Genomic DNA, 16,403 nt, shown 5'->3' on the forward strand with positions numbered 1-16,403 from the left:
CCGTCTCTTATCAGCTATGATACAATATATAATTTATAAACAAATGATTTTATATTACACAAACGAATGATAAAATAACAAATTATAGCATTACTAATAATTAGTAAACATTATTAATGATCATTTCATTGTTTGTTAACAGTAAAATAACTATTAACTAAAGTTTAATTAACTATCAATTTACCATTTATTAATGATGGTTATTATAAAGTGTTACCCTCCATTTTATTAAAAAACATATTTCATCATCACCATGCACCGGGCCGGACGACTTTTTCCTCAAACAACTTAATAAGCCGGCTGTAAACACTTTGCCATCTCAGGAAAGTAGTTCCGTAGCACAGAAAATAGTCCCCGGTGTAATGAAGAATTTGCTCCCATTTGAATTTGATTTGGTAAAAACTACAACAGTCTGACTTTTCATGGTAACAGTTATCGATTTTTAAAATGTAAACTATGTCTTTGTGAGCTGTGTTTAAAGGTTTTTATCTTACAGTTGGAGCCAATGACTTCCGGGTTGAAGGTTAAAAACAGAACATGGGAAGTCAGAAAGTAACATGAAGAGCAAACGCATTGTTGATTTTGTTATTTTCATAGGATTTGTTGACGGTAAGAAATGCATTAAAAAACACCAGACTGATCCTTTAACTAACATGTGTGTTTTTTTTACCTGAGCTGAATCCAGCGGTGGCAGGAACACACCGTCCCATCGGCCCCACTGGATACCGCAACCTGGTGACTAGACCTACACACACACACACACACACACACACACACACACACACACATGCAGCAAAGAGGTGACTTGTGGATGGGACATGTATGAAATCATCGTATGGTAGCATGCACAAACGTGTATGTGTCTCTCTCTGTGTGTGTGTGTGTGTGTGGTGTGTGTGTACCTGCTGCGTTGTGTTCATGGTAGTGTATGACCTCAGGTATGGAGTTGAAGGTGTGTTTTTCTGCCAGGAAGAACTGTCCGGTGTCAGTGTTCTTGATCTGGTAATGCCTGATGTTCCCGTTAATACTGCACACACACACACACACACACACACACACACACACACACACACACACACACACACACACAGGTATACAACACACAGAAAGAGAGAAGTCTGTTTTGGTCAAAAGAATACATGCATACTACATACAGTGTAAATAACAGTTGTCCTGTATAGTCCAATGAGAATTAGGAAAGATAAAGTATCCTATTAAATATTATGGGATGTCCGGATGGCCTGGTGTCACAGGTTCAATCCCTGAACAGCTGAACCCCCTCCCTCCCTCCCTCCTTTTTTCTTACAAATCGCTCCAGATAACAGCATCAACTAAAATGTGAAATTTAAGGAATCAGCAATGTGTTTCAATGTGTTGTCGTAATTGTAAGAAAGTAATTAATTAATTAGCGCAAAATAGGCTTCAAGACTTATTACATTTATTATTCTCCACTTTCCAGAGTTTTATTTAGTGTCTTTCTGTCCATTCAAAGCTGTGTGTGTGGTGTCATGAACCAAAAACACTCTCAATCCATTTCTCCACGTTCATTTTCCAGCATCTCTCTGAGCCTTACCAAGAACAGGCCGTTTCTGTCGGCGTGTCTTTAAGGCTCATTAATATTAACGACCCCCTCTGTTCCGATTGGCTAACCGTTTCCAGAGTGAAACGTGAGACGCCGCGGCCAGGCAGCTACAGGTAGGGAAAACTCTCCGGTTAATAAACAAAGACAACTGCTCAACCGCTTTGAAAAAAACACTTTGTTAGTCTGTTATTTCTTACAAAAATGATAATGAGCGAACCTTTGTGACATCACAAAGTTACAGAAGTCCAAACGGCTCGTTTAGAGGCTTTTTTAATATGGATTGTGTGGATTTAGTTTTGATACTTTCACCATGTTTAGATAGACCATCCAACTCCTTTATCATCACAGAGGAGAGGGGAGTCCTGCTTTATACCATATGGCAGTGGTTCTCAACGTGGGGTCCGGGGACCACCAGGGGTCCTTGAGGGGGTTCCAGGGGGTCCCCAGCAAATTGATGAATTGTTAAACTTCACCATTATTGCATTTACAATAAATGAACACAATTAGAGAATGTAGAAGACTGTTCTGATCATAGTTTCTCTGTTATCTATCTACCTACAATACAGATAGTCATGGAATTCTGGACAAAATCATATCTAACAATAAAAATATGCTCAGATTTGGGTCTGAGAGACAGAACCTCATCAAATGGGGTTCCGTGGCCCTAATGTGGACTGAATTAGGGGTCCTTGATATGAAAAAGGTTGAGAATCACTGCCATATAGGATCTTTTAAAATGAATTTATTACAAGCTTCTGCCAGAAGTCTGCAGCAAGTCCAGTGTTTTTTTTTGGCAGGAACAGTTTGGGGATTCAGACCAGACCAGATGTGGAGACTCACCCTAAGGTCTTGGTGTAGACGGAGACGGTGTAGACTCCCTGCTGGCTGGACTCCCTCACCATGAACCCCCCCTCTTTGTCCTGCACACAGCATCACATTCAGGAGATTCAACCACAATCACTTTCATTGACAACTAGTCAAAACAAAAGGGGCCCCCAAAAGCTGTGGGAGGGGCCCCTAAACTGGACTAAAATCCCCTTTAGTGGTCCTCAAGAGTGTATTTATACATGTTTGATACTTTTTTTTATTTCACACTGCTCTGGTTTTGAAACGGGGTTTGGTTGAAATCTGCAAAACTGCAAACAAAAAAACTCAAAAATAAAAAACATTGGAGCAAGCAGTATTAACAGACAACAGACAGACAGACAGACAGAGAGAGAGAGACAACAGACAGACAGACAGATAGAGAGAGAGACAACAGACAGACAGACAGATAGAGAGACAGACAGACAGACAGACAGACAACAGACAACAGACAGACAGACAGACAGACAACAGACAGACAGACAGACAACAGACAGACAACAGACAGACAGACAACAGACAGAAGAACAGACAGACAGACAACAGACAGACAGACAACAGACAGACAGAGAGAGAGAGAGACAACAGACAGACAGACAGATAGAGAGAGAGACAGACAGACAACAGACAGACAGACAGACAGACAGACAACAGACAGACAGACAGACAACAGACAGACAGACAACAGACAGAAGAACAGACAGACAGACAACAGACAGACAGACAGACAGACAGACAGACAGACAGACAGACAGACAACATACAGACAGACAGACAGACAGACAGACAGACAGACAGACAGACAACAGACAGACAGACAGACAACAGACAGACAACAGACAGACAACAGACAGACAGACAACAGACAGACAACAGACAGACAGACAGACAGACAGACAGACAGACAGACAGACAACAGACAGACAGACAGACAGACAGACAGACAGACAGACAACATACAGACAGACAGACAGACAGACAACAGACAGACAGACAGACAGACAGACAGACAGACAGACAGACAGGTACCTCCTGTCTCAGCAGCAGTTCAGCTTCTGTCCTGGTGATGTTCTTGCAGTACCACCTCAAGAAAGAAAAAGTACATTTAGGTCCCATTTTATAGGAATTACAACTGTTCCTCAATCTATACACAAACATGATCAAAGACGTTTTACGCAGACGTTGTTAGAATGTGCTTTTATTTGAGTGGTTCAGTTTAAGGTTCTTTAAAATGCTCCAGTGTATTTTTCTCTTATAGCTGCTGTTCAAGAACTATATATAATGCTTGGCGGAAGAATAACATCAAATTATTGTCATTGTTTAATTGTTATTGATTAAAAAGAAAAAGGTTTATTCAATATTTGCATGTTTTTTTTTTCATTACAAGATGTGTTACAGCTATTTTAGAAAAGATAAACAACGTCAAGGTGAACAAAACGCCGGACAACGCCTCTCAGACACTTAAAGTACAGCGTCAAATGGTCTAATAATAATAATAATAATAATAATAATAATAATAATGATATCAATAATACTGGTTTATGCTCCAGTTTCCACCAAGAAAATACAACAAACTGTCCAACCTGAACTGATCTGTAGAACAAGAGCCCGAACTCACCGGTTTGCCTCGATCCTGTTCTTCTCTGTCACGTAGTTACTGGGGATGAAGCCTTTACTCCTGATCCACAGTGGAAACAAGACAATCGAAATCTCAGAAAAAAATTAAAACTGCTAAAATATAGGAGGAAGAAGAAGAAGAGGGAGCAGAAGAAGAGAGACAGGAAGAGGAGGACGATAGGAAGGAATGGATGTTTACAGGCATCTGCTAATAAAAACAGAAAAGAAAACAAAAGAATAACAATAAGAAGGACAAGAAGAGGAAACTGAAATTACATATAGGCATCTTACAGGTATAATAAAATAAATAAATAAATGATAATGAAAAAATGGGAAGAAGAAGAAGATGATGACGAGAAGAACGAATATGAGAAGAAAATTTTGTTACAACAAGAAAAGTTTCTCATTATAGCAAAATACTGAGCGAGTTTTTTTCACTATTCATTACTGTAAATTTAACATTTAACGTCTCTAAAAACATGATTAACATTATTTTTTCAGCTTGATACTTGATGACTTTTCCTAATTTCATGGGGAAAACTGATAAATATAAAATTTAACATGATACATTTTCAAGCTCCTGAACACACTTTGTACAAAAGCCTTATAAAACCAGAGAAAATATAAAAGTTTTACACATATTTCCTCTCTCTTTGTTTTGACTGATACTGAGGGAACTTTCCAGTGCAATTTTTGATCTTTAAAAAACATTCCCATGCTTCAGGCAGTTTTATCAAGTTTTTATAGTTTTATCTCACCTGAAGATTTTCTGCCAATGAGGCCCTGTCAGCTCTTTAAAAAACTATTTTGGTGACTAATTTACTTTTTATTGGTGTTACTTTTTATTGGTTTACATTATTGACTAACTGCTATGTGTTACTTGCTGATGTTCTGAAGTGTAAACTTCAGAACATTCGTCTTTTGCAGGTTTAAATTGCTGGGGTCAATGAAACAGACAGATGTCTTTACATTTTAACATAATAGGAGAGTTAAGATAATAATGTTGTTTTTTTAATGTTTTTTTCAAACAGATATATAGTGTTTTGCAATAAAACTTTTAATTTCCACTCACCCATGTCTGTCCTGTGCTCTCCACCACAGCTGGTCCTGCTTATGGAGGATGATGTACTCTTCCCCCTGTGAGACAAGTACTGTATCATCACTTCTGTGTGTGTGTGTGTGTGTGTGTGTGTGTGTGTGCGCATGCGCGCATGATGGCGGCAGGTCGTAGGTGAAGTGCAGGTGAACGCCAACTGTTGTTTTAATAACCTAAACAACCACACCCGTTGTAATTACCATCGTTAATGTAATAGGTGCAGTTTAAGATGCATTGGCAACTTCTGTGGACTATGTGCCTGATCGCGACAATCAAGCTTGCATACAAACGAGCTCTACTCACCGGGAGAATCTACCATCAGCCGCGGCTATCTCATGACCCCTCCCATGAACATCTACCGGGAAGGGAGCTAACAGACCCGGCCTTTCCAGCAGTACGTCCGTCCGCTGTCTGAGCAGCAACGGATGGCTTTCCAGACCCATGAGAAAATCTTCAGGGACCGTTTGAACACCAATCGGCAGCGCGAGAAGAACTTTGTTTCCTCTGGTGATCCAAGAAAGTGGAAAACGCTCGCTACATTGCTAAACGGAATATTCTTCAAGAACGGGATTTTCACAGCGGAAAGCCACAGTGGTAAACCTTTCGGATTACAACTTTTGAAATACGTGGCAAGAGTCTTGAAGAAGTTCCCACTGGCACAACCATATCCTGAAACTTTAACACCGGCCTCAACAGCTGACTGGATTCGCGATCAGCTGCGCTTCCTGCGCGATACCGTCCTGCCCTCCCTGGTGAGCAGGAATAAACTCGCATATCTTTGGCAGCATAAACGATCTAAAGCGATCCAGGTCATTTTAAACAACGGTGAGCAACCTGACCCTCCCCCCTGCCCCAGCGACATTGCAGCCATACAAACTTATTATGATAACAAATGTCAAAACCAAAGGCTCAGCGATGATCTCCCACCCCCACCCTGGCACGAGAATCTGCTGCCACTTAAGCCGACACTCCTCCCTGACACCACGCACTTTACTTATGAGGAGGTAGAGACTGTTTTACATAGCCTTCCTAACAACAAAGCCAGCGGCATGGATGGGGTGACATATGACACTCTTAAAGCCGCGCAGTCATGTCAGATTTTAACAACTATCTTTAATGTCTGTTTGGAAAATAAGAGAGTACCAGATTCATGGAAAGGAGCACTAGTCCATCGTATCCCCAAAAAAGACAACATCCCTGAAGATCCATCAACATGGAGGGATATATCCCTCCTCCCTACCATCTATAAGGTATTCATGAAGTGCATACTGGCTAGAGTCCTCCCTTGGCTGGTGGATGTTGACATCCTGTCCACCAAGCAGAAGGCATACATTAATAGGCAGGGTATGAATGAACATGTATTCTGCCTTAAAACAGGGATAGATGACTTTAAGCATGAGTCCTGCAGACTGTATGCGGTCTTCCTTGATTTTAGAGATGCATTTGGGACTCTATCTCACAATGTCATGATCAGATCACTGGAGGAAATACAGCTACCCCAACTGTTCATTGACATAGTGAAAGATGTATACAGAGGCTCCTTTATCCAAGTAATCTGTGGAAAACAACTCACTCACCCAACACCTCTCCAGATAGGCATTAAAACTGGCTGTCCATGGAGCGCAATTAATTTTATAATTGCTATCAACCAATGGTTAAAGTGGATGTGTCAATGTGCCCCCAACGGTGTGATCTCCCCCAACCCAGTACAGGGCTATGCAGATGATGTCCAGCTAGCCTCTAGAGAAGAGAGTGTAATTAAGAACATGCTCACCAGGACAGATTCATTTCTGGAATGGTCAGGCCTGGAGGTCAAGGACACAAAATGTGCTGTTCTGTATGAGAGGAGGAGTGGAGGGAATCGTTGGTACCGCTCAAAAGCTGATACTTGCCCTGTGTTCACAGTAGCAACAAGACCCATACGTGTATACTCTCTCCATGAGACATACACTTATCTTGGACATAAAATCAACATTGCAGGAGAATGGAAGGAGCAAGTTAACATCATCTTGTCTGAGTTCACATCCAGGTTGGACTTGATTGACAGATGCACACTGCCTCTGACTATGAAGTTGGAAGCTATTAGACAGGTGGCACTGTCTAAAGTACAACATCTGTTCTCCAACGTCCACGTCCAACAGAAAGTGCTAAGTGAAATGAATGACAAAACAGTGAGCTTAGTGCGAAAGTGGCTTGGACTCAACACACACAGCACCCGTGACATTATCTTTCATCCCCAGTGGGAGGGAGGGCTGGGGGTACCAAATGTGGCATGGATTTATACCAGCATGCGGATTTCCCACCTTCTGAACATGCTGAATAATGATGACAAGGATGTTAGGGAGCTGGCTCGATTCTCCCTGTTCCTGGACCTAAGGAGACGCAAGGTCCCACTGGCCAGGGAGTCAGAGCCCCACTTCCTTGGATTCAGAAGGAAACCCAGTGGAAAACTTGACACCCACTCTGCTGGTTTTGGGGTCTGGTCAGATTGGCCGGATCTGAACGATCTTTGTGTCCGAACTGGAGTGTCCCTGGAGTGGGCGCGGTCTGACTCTGGGACTGCGAGGGTCTCAGAGGACATTATAACTGACCCCCTCACCTCCGTCAAGGCAACAGCCACATACGGTGAACACAGTTACCTGCTAACCCCTACAAGTACCCGGCGAACTCTTATGGATTTTCACCAACATCAACAACAACAACACTGGACTGGACTTAACACCAGATGTTGTAGTGGTTAATGAAAAGTCCAAAGAAGTGTTTGTTTTAGAGGTAGCCTGCACCTTTGACTCCAGCCTAGAGGAAGCCTTTATGACCAAGGTCATTAAATACCAACCACTCCTAAATACCATCTTAGAGCTGGTTATAGGTGCAGACTACTTGTTTTCATATTTGGCAGCCTAGGACACACTCACAGGTTGGTTGTAAGAGGGCTTCAACAACTTGGGATGCCCAAAAAGGCTAAACGGCTTGCAAAGTACTGTGCTGTCTCTGCTATTATTGGCAGCCACCATATATGGCGGAGACGCTGCTACTTATACCCCTGAGAACTGAGTATTATGTTTTGTATTGTGAAGATCTGTGATGCCACTGGTCCATGATTTTGTGAATGTACTTTACTGCACCTTCAATATTTGTGTCCTTGTACGTTTTCTTATATGTGGACATAAATAAATTGTTAAAATGTGTGTGTGCACCTGGTGGAGCGTGAGGTCTGTGTCCTCCTTGGCGGTGAAGTCGTACATGGCGACGACCGTTAGCAGCCCAGCGCCTTCGCCGTCCTCATCCTCAGGAGGGGGAGGGGGGAGCTTCCTCCTCGACCGGTCCACCTGAGAGAGAGAGGGGGGGGGGGGGGGGGGCGGGGGGGCGAAGAGAGAGGGGGAGAGAGGGAGGGAGAGAGAAAGAGGGGGGAGGGGGGAGGGGGGAAGAGAGAGGGAGCGAGAGAGAGAGGGGGGAGGGAGAGAGGGGGGAGAGAGAGAGAGAGAGGGGGGGAGAGAGAGAGAGAAAGAAAGAGAGAGAGAGAGAGAGAGTGGGAGTGAGCCAGGGAGGGAGGGAGAGAGAGAGAGAAAGAGGGGGGGAGGGGGGAAGAGAGAGAGGGGGGGGGAGAGAGAGAGAGAGAGAAAGAGAGAGAGAGAGAGAGAGAGGGCGGAGGGAGAGGAGGGGGAGAGAGAGAGGGAGGGAGAGAGAGGGAGAGAGAGGGGGGAGAGAGAGAGAGAAAGAGGGTGGAGGGAGAGGAGGGGGGGAGAGAGAGACAGAGAGAGGGAGAGAGAGGGAGAGAGAAGGGGGAGGGAGAGGAGGGGAGAGAGAGAGACAGAGAGAGAGACAGAGGGGGCGAGAGAGAGAAAGGGATGAGGGGAGAGAGAGAGAGAGAGAGAGAGAGAGAGACTATTAATTTGATAGATTGATGGTTAAAAATAATCCACATAGCACCTTGAGTATATTAAAACAATTAACATAAATGTAAAAGGCAAATGGCAGAGAAGAGTTCCAATGCAACCACTCTCCCTCTTTCTCCCTCATTCACTCCACTTCCTTTCACTTACACACACACACACACACACACACACACACACACACACACACACACACACACACACTGTCCTACCCTGCAGGCGTGTCCAGGATAGCGTCGGCTCTGGAAGCAGAGAGAAGTTCTTCCCTCCAGCTCCATGCGGGTGCTGATCTCCCTGCCAACAGCCAATCAGTCCATCAATCACTTTATTGATCAATGTGTCTATCTATCTGTCTATCTGTCTTTCTAATTTATGTGTCTGTGTATGTATACATGTATGTATGTTCATATACACAAGTCATTCAATCTAGTATTGACTCTGAAAGTAATAATCTGCAACATTTTCATATAGATAAATAACTGTTTTATAGCTTTTCTATTGTCTGTTCTAAACAGGGTTCTGGTGACTTGGGACTTGACTCTGACTTGTACTCTGATGACTTGAAAAGGTTTCTAAAGTCTTGACTTGAGATCTTGTGTTTGTGTAAATGACTCAGATTGAAAGTGATGAGATTTGTTCCAGCAGACGACTGAATTTAAATTCTGTTTTCTGAATTTGTATGGAATGATTGAATTTATTGAAGTTGAAACTGATTCTAGAAATCAAACTCATGATGCTCTTACCAAGTTTTTATCCTATTAAAACCATATTGCATTGAAAAGTCCTAGATATTTAGTTTTCTTTAAGATATTAAATTGATACTGGACTCTTGATTTGTTCTGACTTGGCTGTTCTACATTTAGACTTGAGACTTGACATCAATGACATGGACTTGACTTGGACTTGACTTGGTGATCTACATTTAGACTCGGGACTTGACATTAATGACATGGACTTGACTTGGACTTGGTAATCTTGGGACTTGACTTGAGACTTGAGCCTCAAGACTTGAGACTGACTTGGGACTTGAGCAAAGTCGACTTGGTCACACATCTGTCTATCTTAAAAATAGAGTGCAATAACTTCATTACTTCTAGGAAATTATGAATTTGGCAAATTATATTGTTCCTCATGTTGCTGGGGGACCCAGCAGAAGACCCACAGGGACCCGTGGGTGTCCCCGAACCCGACTTTGGCACCCGGTGTCATGCCGTACCTGCTCTGGACGGCACAGCAACAGCAGGAGACAGCATGGAAGGAGTGATCTGGAGGAAAGAGAGAAGACGAAGAAGAAGAGTTATCAGTTTGTTGGTTTCTTTGCTTTTTTCTCTAATGCCTAATATTATAGGAATATTTTGTTTATATTCTCTTTCTCTCTCTCCTTTCCTTTCCTTTATTCCTGTGAGCAGCATCCTTTACCTGTACAAAAGACGGCCATGTTTAAAAACCGAAGCTGTCACAGTTTCTCTCTCAACCTTTCTCTGTCTATTTTTGTTTCAATGTCTCTCTCGCTCTGTGGTTTTGAGTAGGAGGTCTTTGTCAGGAAATAATGTTTCCTTTTCAACAGAAGTCACACGCTCTTCACTCACTCAACTGTGTGTGTGTGTGTGTGTGTGTGTGTTTCTCTGTAAGTGTGTGTTTCTGTGGGTGTATGTGTGGACACACCTGTGTGTTTCTGCATCTGTTTCACAGTGTCTCCGTTTTTATGTGGGTGTATGAGTGTTTCAGTGTGTCTTTCTGTGTGTGTGTGTGTGTGTGTGTGTGTGTGTGTGTGTGTGTGTGTGTGTGTGAGAGAGAGAGAGAGAGAGAGAGAATGCCAAAGTTCAAGAGAATGCCAATTTCCTGTGTGTCTATGGTTCCAACATACACACACACACACACACACTCACACACACACATTCATAAACAGATGACGATCACATATGACTTACAGGTAACTGCCAAAATAAAAGTACCATTTGCGTAACTGAGGGATCAAGGTATACTGAACACAGGTTTGGTCACTGAGATAATAAAGCAGTAAAAATCCCATCATGCTTAGGGTGTGGCGTCCCTCCAACAGAGTTCTAGCCCTGTTAACACACTGTTGGGTGTGTTGGGTTTTTCTTTATATGAGGCAACACACTCAGCACTACTGCAGATTGCACATTAGCAAATTCAGAATTGTTTCCCAAGCTAACTAGCTAGTTAGCAATCTTTCTTGCTTTCTCCTGTTTCATAGACCTTATTCCACGGCGGCCATTTTGAACTTGCGTCACACTCAGGGCGGAAAACTGTACATACAAGAGCAATCACAGCCAAGCTATGTCCTGTTAGCTAGATAGTAGCTAACTAGCTCGTAAGCTATTTAACTAGATAACTTCTTTAACTTCCCTGGTAAATTAAAGCAGTTGTTTGTAGTTGTTGTCCAGAGATGCTAGCTAATTTGATAACTGTTAGGTCTATCTGAAGCAACTTTCTTCACATTAAAAACACAATAAATAAATAGAAGCAGTGAGCTGGTTTTGGCTATCAAGGTTAAGCTAGCGGCCACAGAGAGGAGAAGCTAGAACATCAACAGCAATAGAGGAAAGCAGTAAGAAGAAAAAACAGCGAAGCTAAACGTTGGACAAACAAGACCCGTTCAAAAACACGTGAACATCTGCATTGTTTTTCCGTGCTGTCAACCTCTGAAGGAGATGAAAGGCTACGAATCGACGCAGCTGGTTTGTTTACTGCTAGACAGCTAGCATGCTATGCAGTTTATGAGGGTTTATTCATAGCAAGCTACTGATGCTAGATTATCTCCAGACCATGGTCCAGTCCTACACCCCCCTACCTCTAGACCATGGTCCAGTCCAGTCCTACACCCCCAAACCTCCAGACCATGGTCCAGTCCTACAACCCCATACCTCCAGACCATGGTCCAGTCCTACACCCCCATACCTCCAGACCATGGTCCAGACCTCCATCCCCGTACCTCCAGACTTTGGTCCAGTCCTACATCCTCATACGTCCAAACCATGGTCCAGACCAGTCCTACACCCCCATACCTCCAGGTCATGGTCCAGTCCTGAACCCCTGTACCTCCAGACCATGGTCCAGTCCTGCACCCCTGTATCACCAGAGCATGGTCCAGTCCAGTCCTACACCCCTGTACCACCAGACCATGGTCCAGTCCAGTCCTACACCCTCATACCTCCAGGTCATGGTCCAGTCCTGAACCCCCGTACCTCCAGACCATAGTCCAGTCCTGCACCCCTGTACCACCAGAGCATGGTCCAGTCCAGTCCTACACCCCCGTACCTCTAGACCATGGTCCAGTCCAGTCCTACACCCCCGTACCTCCAGACCATGGTCCAGTCCTGCACCCCGGTACCACAAGAGCATGGTCCAGTCCAGTCCTACACACCCATACATTCAGACCATAGTCTAGTCCAATCCTACATCCCCATACCTCCAGACCATGGTCCAGTCCTACACACCCACACCTCCAGAGCATGGTCCAGTCCAGTCTTACACCCCATACCTCCAGACCATGGTCCAGTCCTACACACCCCCACCTCCAGACCATGGTCCAGTCCAGTCCTACACCCCCATACCTCCAGACCATGCTCCAGACCTACACCCCCCTACCTCCAGACAATGATCCAGTCCTGCACCCCCGTACCTCCAGACAATGGTCCAGTCCAGTCCTACACCCCCATACCTCCAGACCATGGTCCAGTCCAATCCTACACCCCCATAACTGCATACAATGGTCCAGTCCAGTCCTACACCCCCATACCTCCAGACCATGGTCCAGTCCTGCACCCCTGTACCTCCAGACCATGGTCCAGTCCAGTCCTACACCCCATACCTCCAGACCATGCTCCAGACCTACACCCCCATACCTCCAGACCATGATCCAGTCCTGCACCCCCGTACCTCCAGACAATGGTCCAGTCCAGTCCTACACCATCATACCTCCATACCATGGTCCAGTCCAGTCCTACACCTCCATACCTCCAGACCATGGTCCAGTCCTGCACCCCCGTACCTCCAAACCATGGTCCAGTCCAGTCCTACACCCTCATACCTCCATACCATGGTCCAGTCCTGCACCCCCGTACCTCCAGACCATAGTCCAGTCCTACACACCCCCACCTCCAGGCCATGGTCCAGTCCAGTCTTACACACCCCCACCTCCAGGCCATGGTCCAGTCCAGTCCTACACCCACATACCTCCAGACCATGCTCCAGTCCTACACTCCCATACCTCCATACCATGGTCCAGTCCAGTCCAGTCCTGCACCCCCGTACCTCCAAACCATGGTCCAGTCCAGTCCTACACCCCCATACATCCAGACCATGGTCCAGTCCAGTCCTACACCCCCATACATCCAGACCATGGTCCAGTCCAATCCTATATCCCCATACCTCCAGACCATGGTCCAGTCCAATCCTACATCCCCATACCTCCAGACCATGGTCCAGTCCTACGCACCCACACCTCCAGAGCATGGTCCAGTCCAGTCTTACACCCCATACCTCCAGACCATGGTCTAGTCCAGTCCTACACCCCCATACCTCCAGACCATGCTCCAGTCCTACACCCCCCTACCACCAGACCATGATTCAGTCCTGCACCCCCGTACCTCCAGACCATGGTCCAGTCCAGTCCTACACCCCCATACCTCCATACCATAGTCCAGTCCAGTCCTACACCCCATACCTCCAGACCATGGTCCAGTCCAGTCCTACACCCCATACCTCCAGACCATGGTCCAGTCCTGCACCCCCATACCTCCAAACCATGGTCCAGTCCAGTCCTACACCCTCATACCTCCATACCATGGTCCAGTCCTGCACCCCTGTACCTCCAAACCATGGTCCAGTCCAGTCCTACACCCCATTCCTCCAGACCATAGTCCAGTCCTACACACCCCCACCTCCAGGCCATGGTCCAGTCCAGTCCTACACCCCCATACCTCCAGACCATGCTCCAGTCCTACACCCCCATACCTCCAGACCATGATCCAGTCCTGCACCCCCATACCTCCAGACCATGGTCCATCCCAGTCCTACACCCCCATACCGCCAGACCATTGTCCAGTCCTGCACCCCCGTACCTCCAAATCATGGTCCAGTCCAGTCCCACACCCTCATACCACCATACCATGGTCCAGTCCTGCACCGCCATACCTCCAAACCATGGTCCAGTCCAGTCCTACACCCCCATAACTCCAGACCATGGTCCAGTCCAGTCCTACACCCCCATACATCCAGACCATGATCCAATCCAGTCCTACACCCCCATACCTCCAGACCATGGTCCAGTCCAGTCCTACACCCCCATACCTCCAGACCATGGTCCAGTCCAGTCCTACACCCCCATACATCCAGACCATGATCCAATCCAGTCCTACACCCCCATACCTCCAGACCATGGTCCAGTCCAGTCCTACACCCCCATACCTCCAGACCATGATCCAATCCAGTCTTACACCCCCATACCTCCAGACCATGGTCCAGTCCAGTCCTACACCCCCATACATCCAGACCATGATCCAATCCAGTCCTACACCCCCATACCTCCAGACCATGGTCTAGTCCAGTCCTACACCCCATACCTCCAGACCATGATCCAATCCAGTCTTACACCCCCATACCTCCAGACCATGGTTTCTCCCTAGTTTCAACATGTAATTAAGGCAAAAAGAAAAAATACACAATAAATCATCTTTGAAAAGAAAAAAGAGTGTGCCGTTTTGCTGTAAGAAACGTCAAGCACACCTAGGCCTTAGCACTGCACACACACACACACACACACACACACACACACACACACTCGAGCCAAATGTCTTAACATGTTTGAATGTGTTTGTTCTCTTTTGCGATCATCTGCATTTGTGTCCTGTATTGTGTAAAGCAGGTTGTTAAAAGCATTTCACTCTGTGTGTGTGTGTGTGCGTGTGTGTGTAGCTTTTATTTTGTATTGGTCGGTGTCCCTCAGGGCTCAGTCGTAGGGCCCATGCTATTCTATCTCTATACTAAATCCCTCGTCTCTCGGCCATGTGATCTCCTCTCATGGCTTCTCCTATCACTGCTATGCCGACGACACTCAACTCTACCTCTCCTTCCCCTCAGATACACAAACTGATGGACGCATCTCCGCATGTCTCAAAGACATCAGTGCTCGGATGTCTGTGCACCACCTCAAGCTCAATCTTGACAAGACGGAGCTACTCTTTCTCCCAGGGAAAGACTGCCCTCTCACCAGACCTCTCCATCTCTGTTGACAACACCACTGTGTCACCCTCTCAGACTGCCAAGGACCTCAGGGTGATCCTGGACCACCAGCTGTCTTGCTCTGCCTACATTGCAGCAACGACCCACTCCTGTAGGTCCTCCCTCTAGAACATCCGCTAAATTTGACCGTCCCTTACGAGGGAAGCGGCACAAGTCCTGGTCCAGGCTCTTGTCATCTCCCCCCTGGACTACTGACTACTATGTTCTTCTGGCTGGGGCGACCCTCTGCCATCAGACCTTTACAGTGCATTCAGAACAGCTGCAGTCCATCCGGTGTTCAACCAACCACAATTCTCTCGCGTCGTTCCCCTCTTCCGATCACTTCACTGGCTTCCCATCTCTTTATGCATCAAATTCAAGACACTGGTACTCGTCTACAGGGCAGTACATCAGACTGCCCCCACCTATCTACAATCTCTGGTCAGGTTCCAAATCTCTTCCCACATCTCTTCAGGTTACACCAAGACCTCTCTTGAACTAACCTATCTTCTTACCCTTCTTTAAACTTATTAAAAAAAAAAATATATATATATATATATATATGTATATATATATTTTTTTCAACAAATGCTACTTATTCCTATTAAAAGGCTTAGCTGATGACTGTGATGCACAGTTGGTTTCACTACTGTTGACAAAAGCGCCAACAGAAGCATCTGCTAAATGATGTAATGTAATGTAATGTAATGTATCGTCAGCTATCATGTGACTGAATATGTGTGTTTTCTGTGTGTGTGTGTGTGTTTGTACATGTGTGCGGTGTGTGTGTGTGTCCAAGCCAATATTTTCTATCTTTGACTATAGTGACAGTTGATTTTGTATGTTCGTGCTGCAGTTTGGTGTGTGTGTGTGTGTGTGTGTGTGTGTGGGGGGGGTGCACAGGTACTTGCTTGAGTGAATCATGGTTGACTGTGTTTACGTCTCCTCTTCTCTCTCTCTTTTCTTCTTCTTCTTCATCCACCTCTTCCTCACTCCTCCTCCTCCTCTTCCTCCTCCTCTATCGCTCCCTCAGCTCCAGTTTTCCAGGTCAGCTTTGATTCTTCTGCGATCGACGGCGCCAGCGAGGTCGACATGTCAGAGG

At 45.6% G+C, this 16,403-nt stretch overlaps 1 protein-coding gene across 1 annotated transcript; it reads right to left on the bottom strand.

Moving 5' to 3' along the window:
* Nucleotides 1-670: 670 nt before the first annotated feature.
* LOC139640073 (tyrosine-protein kinase TXK-like) lies at nt 671-16,388 on the bottom strand (the record flags this gene model as incomplete). The annotated part of the gene is made up of 10 exons (XM_071514235.1): nt 16,213-16,388; nt 10,269-10,317; nt 9,265-9,346; nt 8,357-8,488; nt 5,136-5,200; nt 4,065-4,124; nt 3,476-3,530; nt 2,423-2,502; nt 903-1,027; nt 671-745 (listed from the first exon to the last, which is right to left on the bottom strand). Coding segments are annotated over exons 1-10 (736 nt in total), but the record flags the coding sequence as incomplete, so codon positions are not given.
* Between the last annotated feature and the right edge of the window lie 15 nt (nt 16,389-16,403).

Source organism: Centroberyx affinis, unplaced genomic scaffold (genome assembly GCF_046629955.1).
Source record: "Centroberyx affinis isolate AG114_WGS23_722 - 3 ecotype Tasmania unplaced genomic scaffold, CSIRO-AGI_Caff_v1 ptg008289l_1, whole genome shotgun sequence".
Taxonomy (NCBI): domain Eukaryota; kingdom Metazoa; phylum Chordata; class Actinopteri; order Beryciformes; family Berycidae; genus Centroberyx; species Centroberyx affinis.